Genomic DNA, 26,206 nt, shown 5'->3' with positions numbered 1-26,206 from the left:
TAATAAATAAAGTCAGCTGGAAACACCACTTATTTATATGTCTTGCTAGAAAATTTCCACTCAGTTTCACTGGAAACCAAAAAGTAAGTTGACAGCTAGAAAAAATATAAATTTGAACATCTTACAGACCTTCCTATAGCACGGTGAGATGCCCTGAGGGGAGCTGGGGAAATATCCTGGCTGCATAGTTTTTGATTCTTTTGAATGTTCAGTAATTTCTATATCAAAAAAGGCAAAGGAATGTGTTTTAACCTAAGGGTATGTCTACACAGCAAAAAAAGACATGTGGCAGCGAGTCTCAGAGCCAGGTCAGCTGACTTGGACCTCTGGGGCTTGCGCTGTGGGGCTAAAATAGCAGTGTAGATACTCAGTGTTGGTCTGGAGCGCTGCTCTGACGCCTAGCAAAGGGGAGAGTCTTGGAGCCGGGGCTCCAGCCTGAGCCCAAATGTCAACACTGCTATATTTAGCCCTGCAGTGCGAGTCCGAGTCAACTGACCGTGTCTCTGAGACTCGCTGGCATGAGTTTTTTTGCTGTGTAGATGTACCCTGAGTGTTTCCTCACTTTGCAAGTCCCTTCCTTCCTCTCCCTACTGTCATGCTCATGTTAGCTCATCTTGTCCTTCATCTCCACCACCACCAGCCCTTATTTTCCCCATGGTCAATTTTAAAGAATGGAATTTTCATGACGCTTGCAAAAATCACACATTTTGATTAGTATATCGCTTTCCTTGTCCCTTTTGCTGTCTTGTCTATTGCACATGGGTAGACTGTGCCCACACTGCAATCTGTTTTGTTCATGAGGTGCTTTACAGCTGACAGAGAGGAAGGATAGTCCAGTGGTTAGGGCATTAGCCTCGACTTTGGAGTCCTGGGTTCAAGTCCCTGGTTTCTGTGTGACCTTGTGCAAGTCAGTTAGTCTCTTTGTGGCTTAGTTCCTTCTAATATGTAATTTAAAAAGAAAAAAGTGGGGGGGATATAGCACTTCACAAAGGTGTTGTGAGATAAATCCATTACAGATCATGAGTTCTCACAGATATTGTGGCGATGAAGGTGATAGAAGTACCTACAATAGACAGCTTTCCCTAAATTCTTGTGCACTGGTTCGCGCTATGGGGCGTGATCCTGATAGGTTTTGTCCAATTAAACCTAGTTCATCCGATTAGGTATTATTTATATTGCAGAAGTGCCCAAAGGCCCCAGAGTGGAAAGCCCATTAAGATCATTCACAAACAAAGCTGTGCTTGGTGCGAAATACCCGTTGTGTATTAGTGTGTACTACTGCTCTCCACTTACTGTTCACATTACTGATGGTCTTAAAGGAATGGTTTGGACGTATAGTACTTTGTTCTGTGGAGGCATCTGAGCATAGTTCCCTTCTTATCTATCTCCATTTCACAAAAGCTGTGCATCTGTAATGCCTGTAACAGTCACTGTCTATTTTTGCAAAAAGAAAAGGAGTACTTGTGGCACCTTAGAGACTAACAAATTTATTAGAGCATATGGATGAGTCATTACACAAAGTAAAACTATTTCCCCATGGTATTTCTCCCTCCCACCCCACCCCCCACTGTTCCTCTGATATTCTTGTTAACTGCTGGAATTAGCCTACCTTGCTTGTCACCATGAAAGGTTTTCCTCCTTTCCCCCCCTGCTGCTGGTGATGGCTTATCTTAAGTGATCACTCTCCTTACAGTGTGTATGATAAACCCATTGTTTCATGTTCTCTGTGGTGTGTATATAAATCTCTCCTCTGTTTTTTCCACCAAATGCATCCGATTAAGTGAGCTGTAGCTCACGAAAGCTTATGCTCTAATAAATTTGTTAGTTTCTAAGGTGCCACAAGTACTCCTTTTCTTTTTGCGAATACAGACTAACACGGCTGCTACTCTGAAACCTGTCTATTTTTGATCAAGTCGGGCACCCCATTTCTGGTCACAAGAGATCTATTGTTTTTATACAGTTGGAAGTGACCAACTTTTGTTTTAATTTATTACTATGGGACACTTTTTGGCAGAACTCTCTTCAAGCTTGGAATTTGGTTTCCAGAGTTAACGAGGTGATGGAGTTCTGTTTAATAGAAAATGTCTGAGCGCCTGCTGTCACACTGATCCAGCCTGGCTTCTGAGGAGGAAGAAGTGTTTTCACTCCTCTTATAAATTCCCTTTTTAATCCTTTATCAGATACATTTTTAACTTGACAGCAAGATTAATATTAGTAATACTTTTTGTAGTCTTTAGTATTAACATGTAGTTGACAAACCCAACCTCCTGCTAAATATTTATACCTTTTTTCTTTTATCTTTTGTGATACAGACTTAAAAAGTATCCCACTCCATGTTTTTACTATAAATGCTTCATACGGCATTTAGAAGAGTCCAGTTCCATCTCTTTTGTAAGATTTGTTCTGATTGTTGAGAAAGCATGTCACTCTTGGGTCCATGTAGATGGTAATTCATTTACCAACAGTTGGAGAGTTTTGAGCTTCCCTGATTTCCAATGATAGGATAATTGTTGTTGCTATTTTCACAGGATCAGACCGTGTTCGGTCCTCTGCACAAGTGTGTAGAGATAGAAAGTACAAGGCATCTTTCTCCCCTTCTCTCACTTGAATCCCCTGAACTGGGAGCAGGTAAACATGGTGTCTGTGTGCTCAAGGAGTGCAAGAACTCTGCAAGGCTAGTGTAATTGCCATCACTAACTTCTGCAAAAGGCTTGTGAGCCTTGGTACCTCTGTACCAGCCAACAGCACTGGCTGTACACAAAGAAGAGGGGGCACTGCATCCTCTCTTAGAGTAGTGAAGTGTTTGTGCGCTACCAGCATTCAGCACAATGCCTGCCAGAGCTCCCAGTAGGGTCATAGACTTCCAGGCATATGCAACAATCCAATCCGTAACTAGTTCGGTTTTAGGAACCCAAGGGAAATGTGACAGGAAACCAGACTTGGGAAAAGGAGAGTTGGTCAAAAAATGGTGTCGTTCCTCCCCTCCATGGAAAATGTTGATTTTTCTGTGAAAATTTGAAAAAAGAAAAGTTTTGGCCAAAACCCAAAGTGTTTGAATTCAGGACGCTGCCAGTATGCCTCATGGGAGTTGTAGTTCATGCTCTTATTCTACTCAATAGGCTGGACTTCCTGCCATGGACTACATCTGCCATGATGCATCACAATCTCCCTTCTTGGAGAGAGGAGGTGGTGTACCATGGAAGTACCTGGCTGTGCATCATGGGAAATGTAGTCCACCCAAAGGGCTTGGGCCAGAGAGGAGAATGAGAGCATGAGATAACTGAACCACATCTCTCATGAGGCATTGTAGCACAGTATCCAAACCAGAATACTTCTGTTTTTAACAAATATTTTTCAGATTTCAGTTCAGGTTTTTGATTTAAAAAATCCATTTTTTCTCTTAGCATGCAGACACTTTTCATAAAAAATTTAATTTTGTTGAAAACCCTATTTTCAGTCAAAACAGTTTTTATCAGCCCTAGGGAAAAGTGAAGCTCAATGAAACTGTGAGCTGCACATACAATCTCTCATTCTGTCTTGTCTGCAACTGAATGGTGGATTTGTCTGTCCACTCATCCCCTTTCTCTCTCCTAACATCCAGTCCTTGTGTTATATAGTTCTAGTTCAAAATTAAGGGTCCCAAATATTTTAACCAAAGAACACTCCTCTCTTTGCCACTACGGTGCTGTTATTCCGGTGGATATTGTGATGTTTATATTTTTGTTGGAAAGGTCTCTTCTTCTCCTTTCTGTTTTACTATCACATAGCCTATAATGCTTCATCCCTGTTATGGTGCAAAGGCTTGAAGGAAAGACGGGGCCTTACATCATTTTCTGAGCATAGCAGACTTGGGCACATCTTTATCTCTTTGAAAGTGAGTGCCATAACATAGTGCTGTTCCCTGTAAACTCTCTGCCGCTTCTACCTCACCTTTGTTGTGTCTGATGGTTACAGTAGTCTGAATTATTGATGGAAAGACAGACTCTAAGGCATTGAGATTCTATCCTATTGTGAGTATTTATAGATTAAGATGAGGATTTTGAACTGGATCCAGAATTGGACGGTGAGCAGTCGGAAGTTTCAGGGTGCCAATGTGTGTGTTTCTTTCTTTCTTTCTTTCCCTCTCAGGAGGTGCTTCATGTTGGAGTTTTATAGTGATGCTCTTCCTCAGCCCAGTTCAGAGTGACCTGAAGTTAGTCCAATTGGGCCATCCCAGCAACATCCTAGTGTAAATCCAGATGCAGTAGATTCTTTGGTATCGGCATGAGTCAAATGCTATTGGAGTTTGATCAGCTCCACTCAATTTGACGTCACTCAATTAGGGTGAACTGCAAAGAATGGGGCAGACAATCCCCAAAGCTGGCGGATATTCCAATACTTAGATTTACCAAGCCAGCCCAAAAGAGCTTCTGTAATACCTCACTGGTTACCCAGAAGCCAACAACACAATTCCCTTAAAATAACCCAGCCTTAGGCCTCCACCCAGACACCCAAGTCAAATATGATGAGGATTACTTAAAATCTGATTCATCATATAAAAAAGTTCTACCAATCCCAAAGGATCAGACACATTACCTCCCAGGTTAATGAATATTCCAGATCTTACCCAAATACACGCTTACAGCTGATTCTTATTAACTAAACTAAAATTTATTAAAAAAAAGGAAAGAGAGAGTGTATTGGTTAAAGGATCAGTATACATGCAGAGATGAGTACAGTTCTTGAGATTGAATTCACATTAGAGATGGCGAGCATTGTAGTTGCAAAAAGTTATTTCAGAATTAGTTCATAGGTTATAGTCCAATCTTCATGTTCAGGGTGTTCCAGTTTAGGACTGGGATCTCAGCCTTATGACTTAAGCTTCCCCTGCATGAAGCATCAAGCAGGTCTGAGATGACAGGATCAGGACCTAAGGGTCTTTTATACAATTCCAGGCCTTCTCTTGACAGGTCGGAGTTCTTTGGCGAACAGTAGGCTATTATGGAGACTTTGAAGCGGACCTATTTCCTAAGCATTCCCGGTAATTGTTTACACAGATTAACATAAAACAATTGCCCGGTTTCCATCATTCTCAGGTGATTTGCTATACGTTTCAAAGAAAGACAAACACAGCGATATCCTGTGTTTACGGTTCATTTAAATGTTAATATACCCTTTTGATCTCCGAATCAATAGTTATAGTGACAGACAAGGAACTGTCTGTTTACATGGCTAACATATGACTACACACATACAATTAGTATCACCTCTAATTTCTAACAATATAGGTTTGTATTTCAGACTTCTAGCTTATCTACCATGGAATGGCCCTAATTACCATTTATATACTGTTCTAACATGTCTCTACAGGTTGACTCTAGTTAGCCTGCAGGATGCTTAACCCTTTCTCACCATGCATCACACCTTACCTAGGAAAGGGAGATTGGAGATGGATTGGTAGCTGGTGTGGGTTGTAGAATCCAGCATTGGCTGCTTGAGAGCTGGTCTGAGTATTGCTTCAGGGTGGTTGGTGGATTGCCTTCAATGGAAGGATGGGTTATTTTATTCAGAGCAAGCGTAAGTGCTCTTCACTGGCTTTTGCTGTCCATGATGGGCAAGGGTCTGTGTCACGGTTAGTGGCTTGATCATCCCTCAGAGTTTCATATTTTCCTTTGGTATGAGGAGGCAGACACCTGTCAGTGAGGGGCTAGATTTATCTAATCCTGCCTCAGTCTGGGGAGATGGACTAGGTGACTCTTGAGGTCCTTTCCAGCCCTACAGTTCTATGAGTCTATGAAACTCCATAGTGCATGGTTCCGGTTTTTTGCATCAGGTCTAATTCATTCATGCAAAGCCATCATGGGGATTATAGGAATTCAGTTAATTTTTCAGTAAAGACGTATGAGAGCTCTTTACAGAGCGAGGTGCTTGGACCTGAGGATGGGCTGAGGCATCAGGGTTGATAAGTTAGTGTTCTACACAGTATAGGTCAAGTGGTCATCATTACACCAAGGAGAAAGAAGGTTCTTTTAGCTTCTTGCACAGCTTGCTATATATTTACAAGAATTCCTTTGGCTTTTGTTTGTGTACTATGGAATGGATTTTTCACCATGATGATGTAACTGTCTGTCTTCCTGTTTCATCTGACAGTTTCCATAAACCATGATGATCTATGGAGATGGGGAAAGAAGGTCAAAACATTGATGGTTGTTGACACCAGATGGTTGTATTGCTCTACCAGACTTTCAGTGAATCAGTATGGCAGCTGAGTGTTTTTCTCCTCTAGGGCATACAGATGGTGTTCTAGTAAAGTGGCTTTTTTATTATAATGCAAGAATCTCTCTTTAAATGCTACAGCTGTATAGACATGGAAAGTCTAGATCAAAACTTCCTCAATTTCATTGTGTTCCCATACTAGACTATGGTTCAGACCCATCTTTATGACTGTATAGAAGTTTTGTTTATTAATGATTGAGGAGCTAAAAAGTTTCAGAATTTTTGCAAAAACAGCAAGTTCTTGTGGCACCTTAAAGACTAACAAATTTATTTGGGCATAAGCTTTCGTGGGCTAAATCCCACTTCATCAAATGCATGGAGTGGCAAATACAGTAGGCAGGTATAAATACACAGTACATGAAAAGATGGGAGTGTCTTACCAAGTGTGGGGGTCAGTGCTAACGAGCCAATTCAGTTAAGGTGGAAGTGGCCTATTCTCAACAGTTGACAAGAAGGGGTGAATGCCAAGAGAGGGAAAATCACTTTTGTAGTGCTAATGAGGCCAATGCAATCAAGGTAGCCCATTTCAAACAGTTGACATGGTGTGAGTATCAGCAGATGGAAATTGCTTTTTGTAGTGATCCATCCACTCCCAGTCTTTATTCAGGCCTAATTTATTCAGGCCTAATTTGATGGTGTCCAGTTTGAAAATTAATTCCAGTTCTGCAGTTTCTCGTTGGAGTCTGTTTTTGAAGTTTTTTTGTTATAATATTGTGACTTTTAGGTCTGTAATCAAGTGACCACAGAAATTGAAGTGTTCTCCTACTGGTTTTTGAATGTTATAATTCTTGATGTCTGATTTGTGTCCATTTATTCTTTTGCGTAGAGACTGTCCAGTCTGGCCAATGTACATGGCAGAGGGGCATTGCTGGCATGTGATGGCATATATCACATAGGTAGATGTGCAGGTGAACGAGCCCCGATGATGTAGCTGATATGGTTAGGTCCTATGATGGTGTCCCTTAAATAAATATGCAGACGGATTTGGCAACAGGGTTTGTTGCAGAGATTGGTTCTTGGGTTAGTGTTTTTGTTGTGTGGTGTGTAGATGTTGATGAATATTTGCTTCTGTATGTGAGTATTTGCTCTGAAACCTGTCAGAATTTTTGATTAGTTCCCATTAGCTTAACTAGACACAACATTAGGCATAAATGTTTTGCTGTTGGAACCCATAACATATTTTCTTTCTATCTCTTAATAACCTGCCTATTGATTTAGGACACAATATTTGAAATTTAGCTCTATATTAAGATCTTGATTTAGAAGAAAATTAAACTGAGAGATTATGAGGCTCAGAGATTGGTAATGAAGTACAGAACACTCATCTCTGGATCACCAGTTCAAATCTAGCCCAGGTTAGTAGCGAGGAAAAAGTCATTATCTGACTAAAGGCTGTGAAATAAATTAATAATCTCAATCTAGCTCCTGGTACAGTGGTTCTCAAACTTACCTCTGCCACACAAGTACATATACTAATAAAAAAAATCAACATGCAACACTTACTAAATATTAAAAACAGTAAGGCATTGATTCAAACAGAGTCAACAATCCATTGTAATAAGAGCAAAAGTAAAACTGCAATTGTGGTTGACACTCACAATTAAATGTCTGCACCATTTCGTAGCAAACAGAGTAATGTACAGATGGTAACGACTTTGTATAATGCTATGCAAGCTTAACAGAAAGCCATCAAAATGTACAGTACCATCTGAGGACCTGTTTGTCTGGAGGAATCAGCTTTGCTACTTATTCATTGCAGTGGGTAAAATGTGTGCAGTAATTCTTTTTTCCCCTAAAGCTTCTCACACACACCCAGAATACATTCCGTGTCCCCCCTAAAGGGGACCCACCGCCCAGTTTGAGAACCTCTGTCCTCTAAGATAAGTATCTGCCTCACTAAAAAAAAAATTACAACCACAAGCATCAGTTTCATTTGGCAGTCTCAACTGAGCTGCCGTGGAACAAACACCCTTGGAGACAGGACTACAAAGGGTGGTAGGCAGTTGGAAGGGCAGTGCAATAGCAGCTTCCAAGCCCATTCCCCATGTGGTACCGTCCATGGATTTAATAGAGAACTTTATTTTCTAGAGCTCTCAGTCCAGGGTCTTTCACCAGCATCAAGTGCACTTCAAATAAAGGAAAATATGACCACTTTTCAAAATACTCTGTAGGACACAATGTGACATGGGCTATCTATATATGAAAGGACTGATGAGAGCGCCTCTTTGGATAAGGCCTTTTATTTAGTGAATTACTGGTTGCTGTATTCCGCATCAATATGACTATGGTAATTGAATTATTTGCTGTTGACAGCATGGTATATTACACAAGGCTTTTGCCATTTTCCATTATGTTGTTCCTAAAAAAGAGCGCTATTTGTCAATTGTAAATTTTATAATACAACATACACCAGTTATGTGTACTATGGTTGTGGTGTATGTGGTTTGAAAGCATGAAGCTGAGTGGAAGGAACAATTATCTGTTGTCTGTAATGTTTCCTACTGTATCTTTGGGGTTTTTTATTTACACTCCAGCCTTAAAAGAAGTGAGCAGAGTGAGGGGGGAAAGAAACTTTGGCTAGGCTGAGTAATACTTTCAAGCTGAGCTCTTGGTGAGCTCTGGTCCCGAGAGGTACTAAGCCTGCACGCGCGCACACACACTCTTCCATTGACTTGGTCATAAGTCCTTTGATGGGAATAAATATCCCGTTTCTCCAATGTCAGTGGGAGTTCACCACCACAATTACACTGTGCAGGAAGGGGCTTAATATAGAGGCTGTGGTGAGTAGGTATCATTGGTAAACAATAGTAGCCTTTTGCTCACTCTGTCAGGGTGGGAGATTATCCTCCCTGCTTTCCTGTTCCCCAGAATAAATGTGGCAGTCTAGATAAATAGCCATGTCTGTATTATCTCTGTCCTAGGTACATAGGTACTGACTTTTATTTTTCCCCAGGGGTGCTCCACCCCTGCTTCACCCTGAGGCCCCGCCCTGCCATCACTCCACCTCTTCCCGCCCCTGCTCCGCCCCCTCCCCAGTGTCCCTGCCTGCCTGCTGCTCTCCGTCCTCCCTGAATCCCCTCCACCAGCCGGTGAATAGCTGATCAGTGGGACCCCGCCAAACAGCCGTGACTATTTTTTTCCCACGGGTGCTCCCCGCCTATGCCCAGGTATGCACAGCAGCCATAGGAAGGTAGCTGCAGAACTCTTGATGCCAATTGCTTTATTTAAGGTGGATGCGCTGTGAAAAGAAAGTAGAATATAGTTGTTAAACACTTTTTCCCTGCTCACTTTGTACTTTTATCTCCCATCCATCTCAAACTTCTGAGAGGTTTTTCTTGTTGCAGAGCTGCATGTGGATAAACAGTGCTTTGTCCAGTCCCAAGCATTCATTCTTTCCGCTGTCTTTTTGGGTTGCTCTGTGTTATATTTTTTTCTAACAGCTGGGTCAGGTTATCCAGCTGCTGTTCTTGCAGATATTTTGCTGTTGGTGGTTTATTGGGTCAGATACAGTTTTCTAGCTTGTACTTAAAACATCCTTCAGTGGACATCTGTGGGAGGAACTCCACATTAGGGGAACGAATGCTGGCATTGATTGCCTAAGATGCTTTTTTTATTCTAGATTTTAGTAGTCCTTTGCCCTGATTCTGATCTCTCACTGGTTTCACATTGACTTAAATAAGATTATTCCTGAGTGAGTAAGGGAAGAATCAGGTCCCTTACAGGGTGTGTGTGTGTGTGTGTAAAATATACCTGCAGGTTGGTTGCATGCAGTGAAACTAACTTGTGAGTATAACACTAGGGAACTCCAATTCCTGAAAAACCATTGTCCATGAGGCAAAGCTGTTCCCACCAAAAATGCATGAAAAAATATTAGATATTGTTTCACTTCAGTGTTGTTCATTGAATGCATCCATGTTTTCTCTTGTGGCATCAGAATACATCACTGTCTTCTTGAGCAGTGCTTCCCTGTATTTATTGTGCTTCGTTACCTGACAGCCGCAGGCTGGTGCAGAGTCGAGTGTGACAATAAAATCAATTAAATCCTAATGAAAGGAGAAAGAGGCTGTGTGATTGTAAACCGTATGGGATTGTCTGAAGGTGCAGTTTAGGTAAATAATGTCCACTGCACTCAGTGTTAATCCTCTGTTTGTTTACCTAGCAAAGCTGCTGTCCCAGTTCTGTGGCTTAAATTTTTAGCTGTTTGAAATATAGATCTACAGACTCTAACATGGGACATTCAGGGTGGACTTAATTAGGCAGGAGGCTCATCTTTCTGAAGTTTATTGTGTATCTCCGATTGAACAAACAATTTTAAAAATCATTCTACTCCTAGTTAGTAACAATCTCCCAATAATCCCAACTAAAAAGATGGGGAAAGACGTGTAACATACAAGCAAAATTATCAGTGTGATACTAGTCACATCTTAATAGTTACTTCTTTGTTTGAATCGTTGTTTGATCTTCATTTTTTTTAAATCAACCACAATAACTGTGATTCCTCTACAATTCAGCCCCTCTCCTATTTCTCCCACACTAATTCCCAGCTTCAATTCTAGCTAACAAAGCACCATGCCTGAGCTGCTCTGCACAGCCACTATCCTCTCCTCATTTAAATCCCTCCTGAAGACACGCTTCTTCTATAACACCCACAAAAAGCTTTTTCATGTCTCTGTGTCATTAAAGAATTGCTCATCTGCATTGGGAGAGGAGCTTGAATGGTGAGAGGGGACAGCATAAGGACATGGAATCCAAAATAAGGTGGGGGGAGGTTTTAAACCCGAGGGTTAACTACGACCAGTTATGCTTCTAAACACTTGCCCTTTTCCACTGTGACAAAGCTCTGTCCTTCCCTCCATGGGTCCCGCGTTTCCTGGCGGATTTCGCTAGCCTCAGAGGCTCACTGTGACCCTCCACATAACCCTTCTTTCTCTAGAGACAAGGGTCACAGTCTAGTGAGCCATTTTCATCATAAGCCAGCAAGGGAGGTGAGGAGAAGTTATTCTTCCTTGCACAGTCTCTGTTGTCTTCCAGTCTCAGTGATTAATCAGGGGGCAAAGGTCAGGGGGGGAACCCAGGCCCACCCTCTACTCCGGGCTCCAGCCCAGGGACCCTAATAGTATCAGCTATGGTAGCTGACCTTTTAGAAACCTGACATGTACAATTCCCTGGGCTACTTCCCCCACAGCAGCCCTCACTTCCTCAAGCTCCACTTCACCCTTAACTTAGGGCCTCCTTCCTTATGCCTGATATGGTGTGTATTACTCAGCCTCTCCAACAGCACAACTTCCTCCCACAGCTCCTGACATGCACACCCACCTGACTGGCTGGGAGGCTTTTAACTAGTTTCAGCCAGCCCATGATTGGCTTCAGGTGTCCCAATCATCCTAGCCTTCTCCCTGCCTTCTGGAAAGTTCTTAATTGGCCCCAGGTGTCTTAATTGACCTGGAGCAGCTGCCATTTAACTTATCCTGGTACCAGGGATGTGTTTAGCCTGGAGCGACTCTCTCTCTCCCTCCCTCCCACTGCTCTCCCATAGCGTTCTAGCTTGGAGGGAGGTGGGAAGCTGCTACTCCTGCTGCTGCTAGGCCCTAAGCTCTCCCTGCTGCTCCAGCTGCTCCCCTGGCTGGGCCAGACACCCACCCCCCCTTCTCTGCTACCTGGTTGCTGGACCCCCCACACTTGGGTGCTGCTATTGCTGCAACTGCAGCCCCGGGGGGGGGGGGCTGCTAGCCCACTCCCCAGACAGGAGGAGTGAGGGACCCCAGCCACTGCTGTTGTGGATACCACCACCACCACCACCTGAGAGGGGTCCTTTCTGCCTGCCTGGACCACCACCTGGAGTTCCTGGAGCTGCTGCTGCTGCAGAGGCCGCTGCCTGGAGCTGCTGAAGCCCGAGGAGGAGAAGAAGAGGATCATCTGCCAGTGGGGCAGCACCTAGAGACTTTGCAGACCACCGTGGAGGGGACCTAAGACTGAGTAATTTCAAACTGTGCTCTTGTGGTGGGGGTTTTGACTGTGTTTGTAGGGACACGGGGGGTGTGGCGTGGAGCTGCCCCCCGATCCATCTGTGTGTCCCCCCCAACCCCCACCACTATTACTACCACCGCTGCCCCCTCCACCACCCCCACTGGCTGTATACTATCTGCCTCAGCTCCTGCCTCTGGACTCAGCTGCTTGCTTGGCTTGCCACACCCTATTTCCACCCTTTGGGCCAGAAGCAGCAGCCAGCTAAAAAAGACTTGTGCAAATGCACATGGGCACATGTGCCCCCCCCGGACTGCCTACCCCCCAGCTTTGCCCTTTACTACCTGCCCCATTTGCAACTTACTTTGCCTCCTCTTTTGCTCCAGCCCCCCTTACTAGCTTCAGTTTGTTTGCCTACCCCGCCCATTTCCTTCTGCAGCCTTTGTTTGTTTGCCCCGCCCCAGCCTCTGAAGCTAGCCCCTTGGTTTCCCTGTTCTACCCCCAGACCGCTTAGCCCCTCGCTCCATGTGCCCATGCCCCCTCCCATGCGCTTGTGCAATTCCCCTTTTTAGTTGCAACCCTCTTTCACTGCACCTTCGATGTTGTTGAATCCCCCCCCCCCCGTAGTGCACCAAGAGGAGCCGGAATTTCCACCTTGTGTCGGTGACTGACCCCTAACCCCTGATTGCCCCCCGTCCAGCCCACCCCTTTTGGCGCCCTCCTCCCCTGCCTGCAGCCTAGCGGGGAGGAGTGGTCGACCTGCTTCCCCTCTCCCCTCCTCCTTTTGGTGTCCCCCTTTCCTCCTTGCTCATGATGGCGGGGGATGAGACGGGTGAGACCTCTCCAGTAGCCCGAGCTCTCCCTCCCCCGCCTACCCCTCCGTCACCCCCCCAAGCTTCTACGTCCGCTGCCAAACCATCTGCCATCGCCCCCGCTGGGGCACCAGCAGCGACGGGCACCGGGGTGACCTCCACTGCTGCCACGTCTATCACCCCCTCAGATTTGCGGGGAGTCCTCCCAGCCGGCGGGAAGGGCCAGGGGAAGAAGAAGGGGAAGGGCCCCGCTAAAAAGACCAGGCCCTCCATTGCAGGGGCTGCCCCCAATGCCCCGGACCTATCTCCAGCTGGAGCGCCCCTCCCCGCTGTTCCCTCCACGAGCTCTGCAGGTGTCCCTCCCCAGGCCCCCAGAGCATACGCCCAGGTGGCGGCAGCCCCCTCGCCTGCCGCTACGTCATTTCTCCAGCCCACCGCCTCCACTACCATCTATAGCGGCCGGGGCCCCTTTCCCACGATGACCAGGAAGCACGGCGTCCGTTGCCTCCTGGTGCCCGCCTCACCCCACGTGGAAACCTATGTGCGGGCGTTGGCGAGGGTGGTGGGACCCACGGCCATTGTGGCGGCCTCCAAAATGTATGGCAAGGTTGTCTTCTTCTTAGCATCGGAGGCCGCCGCCCAGGAGGCGGTAGAGAAGGGCCTGGCGGTGGGGGGCGTGTTCGTCCCCTTAGAGCCGCTAGAGGACCTGGGCGTCCGCCTGGTCCTGACCTCCGTCCCTCCCTTTCTCCCCAATGCAGCCCTGTTACCCACCCTTTCTACCTTGGGAAAGCCCATCTCTGTCATCAGCCCTCTCCCGTTGGGCTGCAAAGACCCCGCCCTCCGTCACGTCCTCTCCTTCCGCCGGCAAGTGCAGCTTCAACTGCTGCCGGCGGCGCGCAATGGAGAGGCACTGGAGGGGTCCTTCCTAGTCCCCTACCAGGGGGCCCGTTACAGGGTGCATTATTCCACCGGGGAGGCCCGGTGCTACCTCTGCCGGGCGATGGGGCACGTCCGGAGGGACTGCCCCCTTGCCCGGGAAGAAGGGGCACCCAGGACCCCCGAGCCCCGGCAGGGCACCGGCCCCGTCATCGCCGACGCCCCTGGCTGCCCGGCACCTGAAACCGCCCCTCCTCCTTCACAATCCACCATTGCTCCCGCTCAGGCCCAAGGGGCACCTCCCCCACTATGCCCAGACGAGCGGGAGAACCCCGCCACCGCTGCTTGCAATCTGGCGGGGCCTGTGGAGGAGGGTGCGGCAGGGACACCGCCAAGCATGGGAGAGGACCCGCCCCAAGGGGAATCTTCCCTCCCTTGTGCTGCCCCACCGTTACCCCCTCGAGTCCCTGAGCCATCGCCTCTGCCCCCTGACACAACCCCTGCTAGCCAGCCCCCGGATGATGCCATGGAGGGCTGGGCCTTAGTCAAGGGGAAGCGGGGCAAGTGGAAGGCTCGAGCTCCGCTCCTCCCATCTGACGTGGAGGCCCCCCGGAAGACCAGGAAGGGGGGCACCGATGCCGAGCCTTCCGCTCTACCCACGGGTGTGTTCCACCCACCAGAGCCGGCTGGGGAAGACGTGGCAGCACTGGAAGACGGTATCTCCCCTCCACGGGAGTCCCTCCCCTCCAAGACCCCCGAGGCACCATTTGAAACCCCAGTGTGCCCCGAAGTAACCATCGCGTCAGGTGCCGGCGGGGAGAATCCCGGGGTAGCGGAAAACAATTTCCCCTCTATATATGAGGAGATCGAGGCCCTGGGTCTGACCCCGGTCACCCAAGGGGAGGACGATCCTATGCCAGCGGGCCTCGATCTGGGCGACTTCTTTCCGGCCCCCTTTTCCCCATACTCCCTCCCCGTAACAGTTGCTTCTGCTCCCACCTCCGAGGAGCCCCTGGACTCCTCCATCAACCCGGCTGCAGAAGGCACCCTGCTGAGAGCCACCGAGCCAGTTGAGGCGACGGCCAGTGCCACGCGGCTGGAACCTGAGCCACCAGGGGCATCCCTCGCTGGTGAGGAGCATTCGACCTCCTTTCCGGGAGAGGACCCTACAGAAGAAAGTCCACCTCCTGATGCCGTGGCTGCCAAATCCACCAGACAGCTTGCGCCCGGCATCGGTGAGAGCCCTCTCCTGACCCAGACTCTCACCTCTACCCCTGCCCCTGCCCTTATCCCGCCCACCTCCCGAGATATTATTGCCACCCCTGGGACAGTCTCCTTCCCCTTTCCAACAGATGACTCCCAGGGAATGGCCTTTGTGTTTGCCCGTCCCGACCCACCAGGGGCTGCTATCCTCCCTCCGCTGCCCCCTATCGCCCCAGCATTCAGGTCAACCCATCAAGAGCCCCGTCAGGGGTCCGCACCCTGTCTGCCAAAATTACTGCTCTCCCATAGCCTTCTAGCTTGGAGGGAGGTGGGAAGCTGCTACTCCTGCTGCTGGGCCCTGAGCTCTCCCTGCTGCTCCAGCTGCTTCCCTGGCTAGGCCAGACACCCCCCCACCCCATTCTCTGCTACTTGGCTGCTGGACCCCCCACTCTCGGGTGCTGCTACTGCTCCAACTGCAGCCCCGGAGGGGGGGCTGCTAGCCCACTCCCCAGAGAGGAGGAGTGAGGGACCCCAGCCACTGCTGTTGTGGATACCACCACCACCACCTGAGAGGGGTCCTTTCTGCTTGCCTGGACTACCACCTGGAGTTCCTGGAGCTGCTGCTGCTGTGGAGTCTGCTGTCTGGAGCTGCTGGAGCCCGAGGAGGAGAAGAAGAGGACCATCTGCCAGTGGGAGAACACGTAGAGACTTTGCAGACCACTGTGGAGGGGGCCTAAGACTGAGTAATTTTCAAACTGTGCTCTTGTGGTGGGGGTCTTGACTGTGTTGCCAGGGACACAGGGAGTGTGGCGTGGAGCTGCCCCCCAATCCATCTGTGTGTCCCCCCAACCCCCACCACTACTAGCACCACCACTGCCCCCTCCACCATCCCCACTGGCTGTATACCATCTGCCTCAGCTCCTGCCTCTGGACTAAGCTGCTTGCTTGGCTTGCCATGCCCTATTTCCACCCTTTGGGCCAGAAGCAGCAGCCAGCTTAAAAAGACTTGTGCAAGTGCACATGGGCACATGTGCCCCCCCCGGACTGCCTACCCCCCAGCTTTGCCCTTTACTACCTGCCCCATTTGCCACTTGCTTTGCCTCCTCTTTTGCTCCAGCCCCCCTTACTAGCTTCAGTTTGTTTGCCTGCCCCGCCCATTTCCTTCTGCAGCCTTTGTTTGTTTGCCCCACCCCAGCCTCTGAAGCTAGCCCCTTGGTTTCCCTGTTCTACCCCCAGACCGCTTAGCCCCTCGCTCCGTGTGCCCATGCCCCCTCCCATGCGTTTGTACAATTCCCCATTTTAGTTGCAACCCTCTTCACTGCACCCTCAATGTTGTTGAATCCCCCCCCCCGTAGTGCACCAAGAGGAGCCGGAATTTCCATCTTGTGTCGGTGACTGACCCCTAACCCCTGATTGCCCCCCGTCCAGCCCACCCCTTTTGGCGCCCTCCTCCCCTGCCTGCAGCCTAGCGGGGAGGAGTGGTCGACCTGCTTCCCCTCTCCCCTCCTCCTTTTGATGTCCTCCCTTTCCTCCTTGCTCATGATGGCGGGGGATGAGACGGGTGAGACCCCTCCAGCAGCCCGAGCTCCCCCTTCCCGGCCTACCCCTCCGCCACCCCCTCAAGCTTCTACCTCCGCTGCCAAACCATCTGCCACCGCCCCCACTGGGGCACCAGCAGCGACGGGCACCGGGGTGACCTCCACTGCTGCCACATCTCTCACCCCCTCAGATTTGGGGGGAGTCCCCCCAGCCGGCGGGAAGGGCCAGGGGAAGAAGAAGGGGAAGGGCCCCGCTAAAAAGACCAGGCCCTCCATTGCAGGGGCTGCCCCCAATGCCCCGGCCCCATCTCCAGCTGGGGCGCCCCTCCCCGCTGTTCCCTCCACCAGCTCTGCAGGTGTCCCTCCCCCGGCCCCCAGAGCATACGCCCAGGTAGCGGCAGCCCCCGCGCCTGCCGCTACATCATTTCTCCAGCTCACCGCCTCCGCTACCATCTATAGCAGCCGGGGCCCCTTTCCCACCATGACCAGGAAGCATGGCGTCCGTTGCCTCCTGGTGCCCGCCTCACCCCACGTGGAGACCTATGTGTGGGCGTTGGCGAGGGTGGTGGGGCCCACGGCCATTGTGGCGGCCTCCAAAATGTATGGCAAGGTCGTCTTCTTCTTAGCATCGGAGGCCGCCGCCCAGGAGGCGGTGGAGAAGGGCCTAGCGGTGGGAGGCGTGTTCGTCCCCTTAGAGCCGCTAGAGGACCTGGGCGTCCGCCTGGTCCTGACCTCCGTCCCTCCCTTTCTCCCCAATGCTGCCCTGTTACCCGCCCTTTCTACCTTGGGAAAGCCCATCTCTGTCATCAGCCCTCTCCCGTTGGGCTGCAAAGACCCCGCCCTCCGTCACATCCTCTCGTTCCGCCGGCAAGTGCAGCTTCAACTGCTGCCGGCGGCGCGCGACGGAGAGGCACTCGAGGGGTCCTTCCTAGTCCCCTACCAGGGGACCCATTACAGGGTGCACTACTCCATGGGGGAGACCCGGTGTTACCTCTGCCGGGCGATGGGGCACGTCCGGAGGGACTGCCCCCTGGCCCGGGAAGGAGGGGAATCCAGGACCCCCGAGCCCCGGCAGGGCACCGGCCCCGTCATCGCCGACGCCCCTGGCTGCCCGGCGCCTGAAACCGCCCCTCCTCCTTCCCAGTCCACCATTGCTCCCGCTCAGGCCCAAGGGGCACCTCCCCCACTATGCCCAGACGAGCGGGAGAACCCCGCCCCCACTGTTTGCAATCTGGCGAGGCCTGTGGAGGAGGGTGCGGCAGGGACACGGCCAAGCATGGGAGAGGGCCCGCCCCAAGGGGAATCTTCCCTCCCTTGTGCTGCCCCACCGTTACCCCCTCGACTCCCTGAGCCATCGCCTCTGCCCCCTGACACAACCCCTGCTAGCCAGCCCCCGGATGATGCCATGGAAGTCTGGGCCCTAGTCCAGGAGAAGCGGGGCAAGCGGAAGGCTCGAGCTCCGCTCCTCCCATCTGATGCGGAGGCCCCCCGGAAGACCAGGAAGGGGGGCACCGATGCCGAGCCTTCCGCTCTACCCACGGGTGTGTTCCACCCACCAGAGCCGGCTGGGGAAGACGTGGCAGCACTGGAAGGCGGTATCTCCCCTCCACGGGAGTCCCTCCCCTCCAAGACCCCCGAGGCACCATCTGAAACCCCAGTGTGCCCCGAAGTAACCGTCGCGTCAGGTGCCGGCGGGGAGAATCCCGGGGTAGCGGAAAACAATTTCCCCTCTATATATGAGGAGATCGAGGCCCTGGGTCTGACCCCGGTCACCCAGGGGGAGGACGATCCTATGCCAGCGGGCTTCGATCTGGGCGACTTCACTCCAGCCCCCCTTTCCCCATGTTCCCTCCCCCTAACCGTTGCTTCTGCTCCCACCTCCGAGGAGCCCCTGGTCTCCTCCATCAATCCGGCTGCAGAGGGCACCCCGCTGAGAGCCGCCGAGCCAGTTGAGGCGACGGCCAGTGCCACGCGGCTGGAACCTGAGCCACCAGGGGCATCCCTCGCTGGTGAGGAGCATTCGACCTCCTTTCCGGGAGAGGACCCTACAGAAGAAAGTCCACCTCCTGATGCCGTGGCTGCCAAATACACCAGAGAGCTTGCGCCCGGCATCAGTGAGAGCCCTCTCCCGACCCAGACTCTCACCTCTACCCCTGCCCCTGCCCTTATCCCGCCCACCTCCCGAGATATTATTGCCACCCCTGGGACATTCTCCTTCCCTTTCCAACAGATGACTCCCAGGGAATGGCCTTTGTGTTTGCCCGTCCCGACCCACCAGGGGCTGCTATCCTCCCTCCGCCGCCCCCTATCGCCCCAGCATTTAGGTCAACCCATCAGGAGCCCCGTCGGGGGTCCGCACCCTGTCTGCCCATCTCGCTGGGCCAGGGGGCTGTACCAAGGGCCCCATCGGGGAGCAGCCAGACCATAACCCCAGCCCCCCATGCGCTGCGAGAGGAGTTGCGGGAGTTCCTAGAAGACGTCCGTGGCTCCCGCAACAAAGTCCAGCTTGCCCTCCAGCGACGGGGGGACTTTAATCAAATCCTCCGGGCCACAAGGGCCCTCATGGGGGAGGGGAAAAGGACCGGGAGGCAGAGCGCCGCGGCCTACCAGCGAGTCCGCCACTTCCGTGACTCCTTACTCACCTACGGGGTGGGTCACGGACTGCTGCGCGGCCCGCCAGGAGCCACGAGCATCCCTGCCGGCGAGGATCCCCCCCAGCCCTCCTCATGGCACCCTTTACCATCGCAACATTGAACACCCGTGGCTGTAGGATGGGTCTCCGCAGGTCCCAGGTGCTCTCCTTCCTTCGAGAGGGGAGGTACTCTGTGGTTTTCCTGCAGAAGACCCATACGGATCCGACCGCCGAAGACAGCTGGCGGCTGGATTGGGGGGACAGGGTCTACTTTAGCCACCTCACAGTTCATACGGGTGGAGTGGCGACCCTGTTCTCCCCCGACCTACGGCCCGAGGTGCTAGGGGTCGCCGAGGCTGTGCCGGGTCGCCTGCTGTACCTCCGGGTCCGCATGGAGGGGCTCGTAGTCAACCTTGTCAACATCTATGCCCCAGCAGCGAGCCCGGAGCGGCTGCAATTCTATCAGCAGGCATCCGCCTTCCTCGGCACCTTGGATCCTCAAGACTGCCTGGTCCTGGGAGGGGACTTTAACATCACCCTTGAGGAACGGGACCGCTCGGGGACCGAGCAGAGCCCGGCCGCCGTCGCCGTCCTCCAGGAGATAGTCGAACACCACTCCCTGGTGGACGTCTGGCGCGACCACCACCCGGATGACACTTCCATGTTCACCTTTGTCCGGGCGGAGACCCATCGGTCGCGCCACTCCCGGTTGGACCGCATTTATTTATCACGCTTTCATCTTTCACGAGCCCACTCCTCCAGCATCCGGCCGGCCCCATTTTCTGACCATCATATAGCCACCATGACAGCCTCCCTCTGCGCGGAGAGGCCGGGGCCGGCCTATTGGCATTTTAACAACAGCTTGCTGGAGGATGCGGGCTTCGTGGCGTCCTTCCGGGAGTTCTGGCTGGCCTGGCGAGGGCAGCGGCATATCTTTCCCTCGGCGCGGCGGTGGTGGGACTTAGGGAAGGTGCGCGCCCGGCTCTTCTGCCGTGACTACACCCAGGGCGCCAGCCGACGGAGGGATGTGGCGATAGAGCAGTTGGAACGGGAGGTTTTAGAGCTGGAGAGGCGTCTGGCCGCCAGCCCCGAGGATCCACCCCTCTGCGGAGCATGCCGGGAGAAGCGGGAGGAGCTCCGGAGCCTCGAGGACCATCGGGCCCGGGGTGCCTTTGTTCGATCCCGCATCCGTCTCCTTCGCGAGATGGATTGCGGCTCCCGCTTCTTCTACGCCCTGGTGAAAAAGAGGGGGGCTAAGAAACGTATCATCTGCCTACTGGCAGAAGATGGCACCCCCCTCACAGATCCGGTGGAGATCTGCGGGTGGGCGAGAGCCTTCTACGCAAGCCTATTCTCCCCGGATCCGACCGATCCTAACGCTTGCAGAGTGCTTTGGGAGGAGCTCCCAACGGTCAGCGTGGGCGACCGAGACCGGCTAGAGCTGCCTCTCGCTCTGGCCGAGTTCTCGGAAGCCCTCCGTCGCATGCCCACCAATAAATCTCCGGGCATGGACGGGCTGACCGTGGAGTTCTACCGCGTGTTCTGGGACGTCCTGGGCCCAGACCTAGTCACCGTCTGGGCCGAGTCTTTGCAGAGCGGGGTCCTCCCTCTTTCGTGCAGACGAGCCGTGCTCACCTTATTGCCAAAGAAGGGGGACCTCCGCGATTTACGAAATTGGCGTCCCGTCTCGCTCCTCAGCACGGATACAAAATCGTGGCAAAAGCCATCTCCCTGCGGCTAGGGTCCGTGCTGGCGGACGTGGTCCACCCAGACCAGACCTACACCGTCCCGGGCCACAGCATCTTCGACAACCTATATCTGGTCCGGGACCTACTGGAACTTGGGTGTAGGGATGGTCTGTCGTTCGCCCTCCTGTCCTTAGATCAGGAGAAGGCGTTCGACAGGGTGGATCACGGGTATCTCCTGAGCACTCTGCAGGCGTTTGGATTCGGACCCAGGTTTGTGAATTTTCTCTGGGTGCTGTACGCTTCCGCAGAGTGTCTGGTAAGGCTCAACTGGACCCTGACCGAACCGGTCAGCTTCGGGCAAGGAGTACGGCAGGGGTGCCCCTCTCAGGCCAGCTGTACGCTCTAGCGATCAAGCCCTTCCTCTGTCTCCTCCGAAGGAGGTTGACAGGGTTGGTGCTGCGGGAGCCGGAGCTGCGGCTGGTCCTGTCGGCGTACACTGATGACGTGCTCCTCGTGGTCCAGGACCCGGGCGACTTGGTGCGGATGGAGGCTTGCCAGGCCATATATTCAGCAGCCTCCTCTGCGCGGGTCAACTGGGTCAAGAGCTCTGGCTTGGTGGTAGGGGTCTGGCGGCAGGCAAGCTCCCTCCCACCCGCGCTTCAGGCCATCCGGTGGAGCACGGTTCCGCTGCTCTATCTGGGCGTTTACCTTTCTGCCACGCATCCCTCTCTGCCGGAGAACTGGCAGAATTTAGAGGGCGGGGTGATAGAGCGGCGCCAGAAATGGACAGGACTACTCCGGTGCCTCTCCCTTCGAGGGAGAGCGCTAGTGCTTAATCAACTAGTCCTGTCCATGCTCTGGTACCGGCTCAACACCCTGGTCCCGGCCCCGGCTTTCCTGACCAACCTCCGGACATCGATTCTGGAGTTCTTTTGGTCAGGACTGCACTGGATCCCTGCAGGGGTTCTCCATCTACCTCTGGAGGAGGGAGGGCAGGGCCTAAAATGTCTGCTTACTCAGGTCCACGTCTTCCGCCTCCAGACCCTGCAGAGGCTCCTTTATGGTGCAGGTAGTCCGGCGTGGAGCATACTGGCGCACGCCTTCCTGCGCCGCTTCCGAGGGCTCCGATACGACCGGCAGCTCCTTTATCTCCATCCGAGAGGTCTTCCGCGAGATCTCTCTGGGCTGCCGGTCTTCTACCAGGACCTCCTCCGGACCTGGAAACTCTTTACAATGACCAGGTCCGTGGCGGCCACCGAGGGGGCAGATCTCCTCGCGGAGCCCCTGCTACACAACCCCCAGCTCCGTGTGCAGGTGGCGGAGTCCCGCTCGGTGCGCCAGAGTTTGGTCCTGGCAGAGGTCACAAGAGTCGGAGACCTCCTGGACTATGACCGGGGAGATTGGCTGGATCCCCTAACCTTCGCTCAGCGCATGGGGCTTTCCAGACCTTGTACTCCCCGGCGCATACTTCAGGAGGTGAAGGCCGCTTTGCCGCCCGCTGCTCGGGTTTATCTCGACCGGGTCCTGCATGAGGGCACGCCCCGCCCACCCACTACCCCAGGCCCGCCGGACCTTTTAATTGGACCCCTGCCCCGTGGACCCAACCGACCCCTTCACTAGAAGCCGGGTGCACGAGATGCAGCCGGTCTGCTTTCAAACCGTGCCAAGAAAACATCTCTACACGCTCGTGCTCCACACCCTTCACGCCCGCACCCTCGTGTCCCGCCCCGATACAAAATGGCGGGACCTCCTGCCACCTTTGGAGGGTGAGGAGCCCCAGTGGGCCAGCCTATATTCCACATTAGTCCCAAGGCCCGCCGGGGATGTCAGTTGGCAGCTCCTTCACGGAGCCGTGAGCACGGGCGTGTACTTGGCGCGGTTCACCACAATCCCAGACACCTGCCCCTTTTGCGGCGTGAGGGATACCCTGGCACATGTCTACCTGGAGTGTGCCAGGCTGCAGCCCCTATTCCGGCTCCTCACCAATATTTTATTACATTTTTGGTTGCACTTCTCCCCTCACCTTCTCATTTATGCACTCCCTATCTGTGGCCCCACAAAGTCACGGGATCTCCTGGTCAACCTCCTCCTGGCCCTAGCAAAAATGACCATCTACAAAACCAGAGTGAGGAGGTTGGCCGATGGAGTCTCCTGTGACTGTGGGGCCTATTTCCGATCCTCGGTCCATTCACGTATCCGGGCAGAGTTCCTCTGGGCGGCGTCCTCTGACTCCCTTGACGCCTTTGAGGAGCAGTGGGCGCTGTCCGGGGTTCTCTGCTCAGTGTCCCCGTCCGGTTCCCTTCGTTTGACCCTTTGACCGCACTCCTGTCCCTGTTATTTTATTAGTTGTCCCCCGGAATTTTTTGGGCATCTAGGTCCTGTGGATCCCCCTTTTAGGCTGGGGGGATCCTTTAGCGGTGGACGGGCTTCGCCCGCCCACTTCCCGGATCCCAATAAGACTATTCTTCCATAGCCATATGGCCTTGCCCCGTCAGACCATGCTAAGGGTAAAGTTGTGATCACATCATATTAGCTAAAACATGGTTACACATTTTCTAATGTGATACACTTTCCAGGCCTCAGGATCAGGGCCAGAATTACATCATTTTTAAAGAGCCTTTCAGCCAAGGGTCTCAAAAACGCATTACATACAGTTATTATTGAAGCTGCAAAATGTGAGATAGCAGAAATCCTTGTCCACTTCCCCAGCTGGACAGAGACCTCTTTTGACCTTGGCCCTTCAGCACAGCCCTGTCAGGTCTTCACACCCCTCCCCCAATAACCTCGGACATGCCCCACAGTTTGTAAATCTCTGTCATACAGTATATTTCTGATTTCTGTCATGCCCTCTCCACATCTCTCTCTTCCCCTCTTTTTCCTTTTCTTCCCCTCTTCACAACTGTCAGAACTTCTGAAACTGGGGGAAGCTCAAGTGCCTTCCTCTTCTACTTTCTGATAACTTTGAGTTTAATTTAAGATGTTAGTTGATACGTATAATAATACTTCCAGTTCCATTGTTGCAATTCCTTTCCAACAGTGTAATCATAAACTGCTGTTTGGTCTCTCTGGATTGCTGGTAACATGCCCAACTACCAAAGCACGCATGGTACACTGCTGTGGAAGTATGTTCTGTGCTACACGATCTGAGGACAATATGCGCTACTGCTGCTTACTATGGTGTAGATATCTATATAAATAAAAGGAGATGTCATTCTGTTTTCTATGTACTGCACCTTTAAATAAAAGGGAATCTTCACAAAAGCAGCTGTGAAGCAGCTGCCATTTTATTTTTCATTTGAGATACAGAACATAAGAGTTTGCTAGGCACATTTCTTTCTCTGTCCTACTGTCTCATGTGGAGACTTTACATTCGTTCTTTCTTTGTTTTCCTGTGATCTGAAATAAAAATAATAATCTAGACTGAAAAATACATGTTTTGCTCTTTGTGTTTGGAAAAGCACTAACACCTCTTCTAGTTGGAGCTACTAGTGGTTGCTACAACTGAGCTGAAGCAACATGGATTAAAGATTAGTTGAACATCTCACCCTGACTAACAGTGTTACTTGCTAGCACTGTAAGATTGCCAGTTGTTCTCCTGCTTCTGAAACTGCAAGACACATTAGACTGAGATATATTGAGTGAAACCCCTTGTTTTCCTAGGTGTCAGTGTTAATCTTTCCACTGTCATGTTCTTTTGTCTTCACTTTCCATTGGAATGTCAGCACAGTGACATACACAGGGCATGTGTCAAGCTGACACATATTTTATTCAGCAGTCAAGTACATAAGGACATAAGAATAGCCACACTGGGTCAGACCAAATGTCCATCTAGCCCAGTATCCTGTCTTCTAACAGTGCCCAATGCCCGATATCCCAGAGGGAATGAACAGAATAGGTATCCATCAAGTGATCCATCTCCTGTTGCTCATTCCCAGTTTCTGGCAAACAGAGGCTAGGGACACCATCCCTGTCCATCCTAGCTAATAGCCATTGATGGACCTATCCTCCATTAACTTATCTAGTTCTATTTTGAATCCTGTTATTGTCTTGGCCTTCATGACATCCTCTGGCAAGGAGTTCCACAGGTTGACTGTGAGTTGTGTGAAGAAATACTTCCTTTTGTTTGTTTTAAACCTGCTGCCTATTAATTGCATTTGGTGACCCCTAGTTCTTGTGTTATGAGAAGGAGTAAATAACACTTACTTAGCTTCTCCAGAACACTTTTTCAACATGGCGGAATGGCGGTAGGTGAAAAGTGAGGTGATGATCCATCACAGAAACAAGTGAGATTATGAAATGGATTTTACTTAAATCCTCTGTGTAGATTTAAATTACATTCAGTCCTGGCTGTCTGCATTGTGTATTTTAGCATTACATTGATAATTTAAGCAATAAAAATAAAATAAGATGGCAAGACAAAAACACTGTGATGGGGAAGTGTGCTGTGGTGTGTGTGTGTGTATGCATGTGTATTAGTCCTCTTTTTGTTTGTTTTCCAGGACAAAGAAGATCAGCCATTGCTATCGTATCACTTACCGGCACTTGGAGAGGACTCTGACTCAGGTCGAGGTGCACCACCTTCATCGAGCCATAGAGGAATTGGCAGTACAAGAACTGGGAGTGGAGGGTAGATTCTAAAATCCCTGCTTTGACAGTCACAATTACTGTGGATGTTTTTTTGTAAAGAAAGAAAGGGATTTTGTGGCAAAGCATAGAGTTTGGAAGACTTTTCATAAATGGGCAATGGTAGAACTTTCAGATCATAAAGATTACCGTTGAGAAATTGTTGGCAAAGCATATGTCCTTTATTTTAAGAAAGGGCAGGGGGGAGCAATAATGTAAGATTTCCCTCCTGTTACATTAAGAAATACTCTGCCTGGTGGTTTTCTGTGTTGTTAATTGGTCCCAGGGTTCCATTATAGTGTAAAGACTTGTCATTATTTCTATGTTGACAGGGTTTTCCGTCTACGTAATGAGTAAAGCAAAATAGACACATTTTAGCTCTAAATAGAAAAACTGTTCACTCTTTCTTTTCTCCCCCTTCTTGTAAAAAGGGCACATTCTGCGTCAAGAAAAACTTTCATGATATATACCTGCAAAGTTTAGATCCTGACCCAAGTTGATTGCGTTTGGATTTTGGATTGGCCTATTATAAAGGAAGGGATAGATGTGAAGTGTGGCTCTGGGTGCAAATCAGAACTTTCTCAGAGTGCTGGGTGTTTGGATGTGGCCACTGGT

The 26,206-nt window shown here is 51.3% G+C and overlaps 1 protein-coding gene across 2 annotated transcripts in view; it reads left to right on the top strand.

The window, feature by feature from the left end:
• FARS2 (phenylalanyl-tRNA synthetase 2, mitochondrial) overlaps positions 1-25,964 on the top strand; it is a 388,905-nt gene extending 362,941 nt beyond the window's left edge. Inside the window, exons 7-8 of one of the 2 annotated variants that reach the window (XM_043508367.1) lie at positions 24,006-24,090; positions 25,468-25,593. In XM_043508367.1, coding sequence (XP_043364302.1) covers positions 24,006-24,048 — 43 coding nt within the window. In that variant the 3' untranslated portion in view covers positions 24,049-24,090; positions 25,468-25,593. Of the gene's footprint in view, positions 1-24,005; positions 24,091-25,467 lie in introns of both variants that reach the window. The other variant, XM_043508366.1, reaches the window with a different exon arrangement.
• Positions 25,965-26,206: the final 242 nt, after the last annotated feature.

This window comes from Dermochelys coriacea, chromosome 2 (genome assembly GCF_009764565.3).
Source record: "Dermochelys coriacea isolate rDerCor1 chromosome 2, rDerCor1.pri.v4, whole genome shotgun sequence".
Taxonomy (NCBI): Eukaryota; Metazoa; Chordata; order Testudines; family Dermochelyidae; genus Dermochelys; species Dermochelys coriacea.
This window is presented reverse-complemented; position numbering and strand designations above follow the sequence as displayed.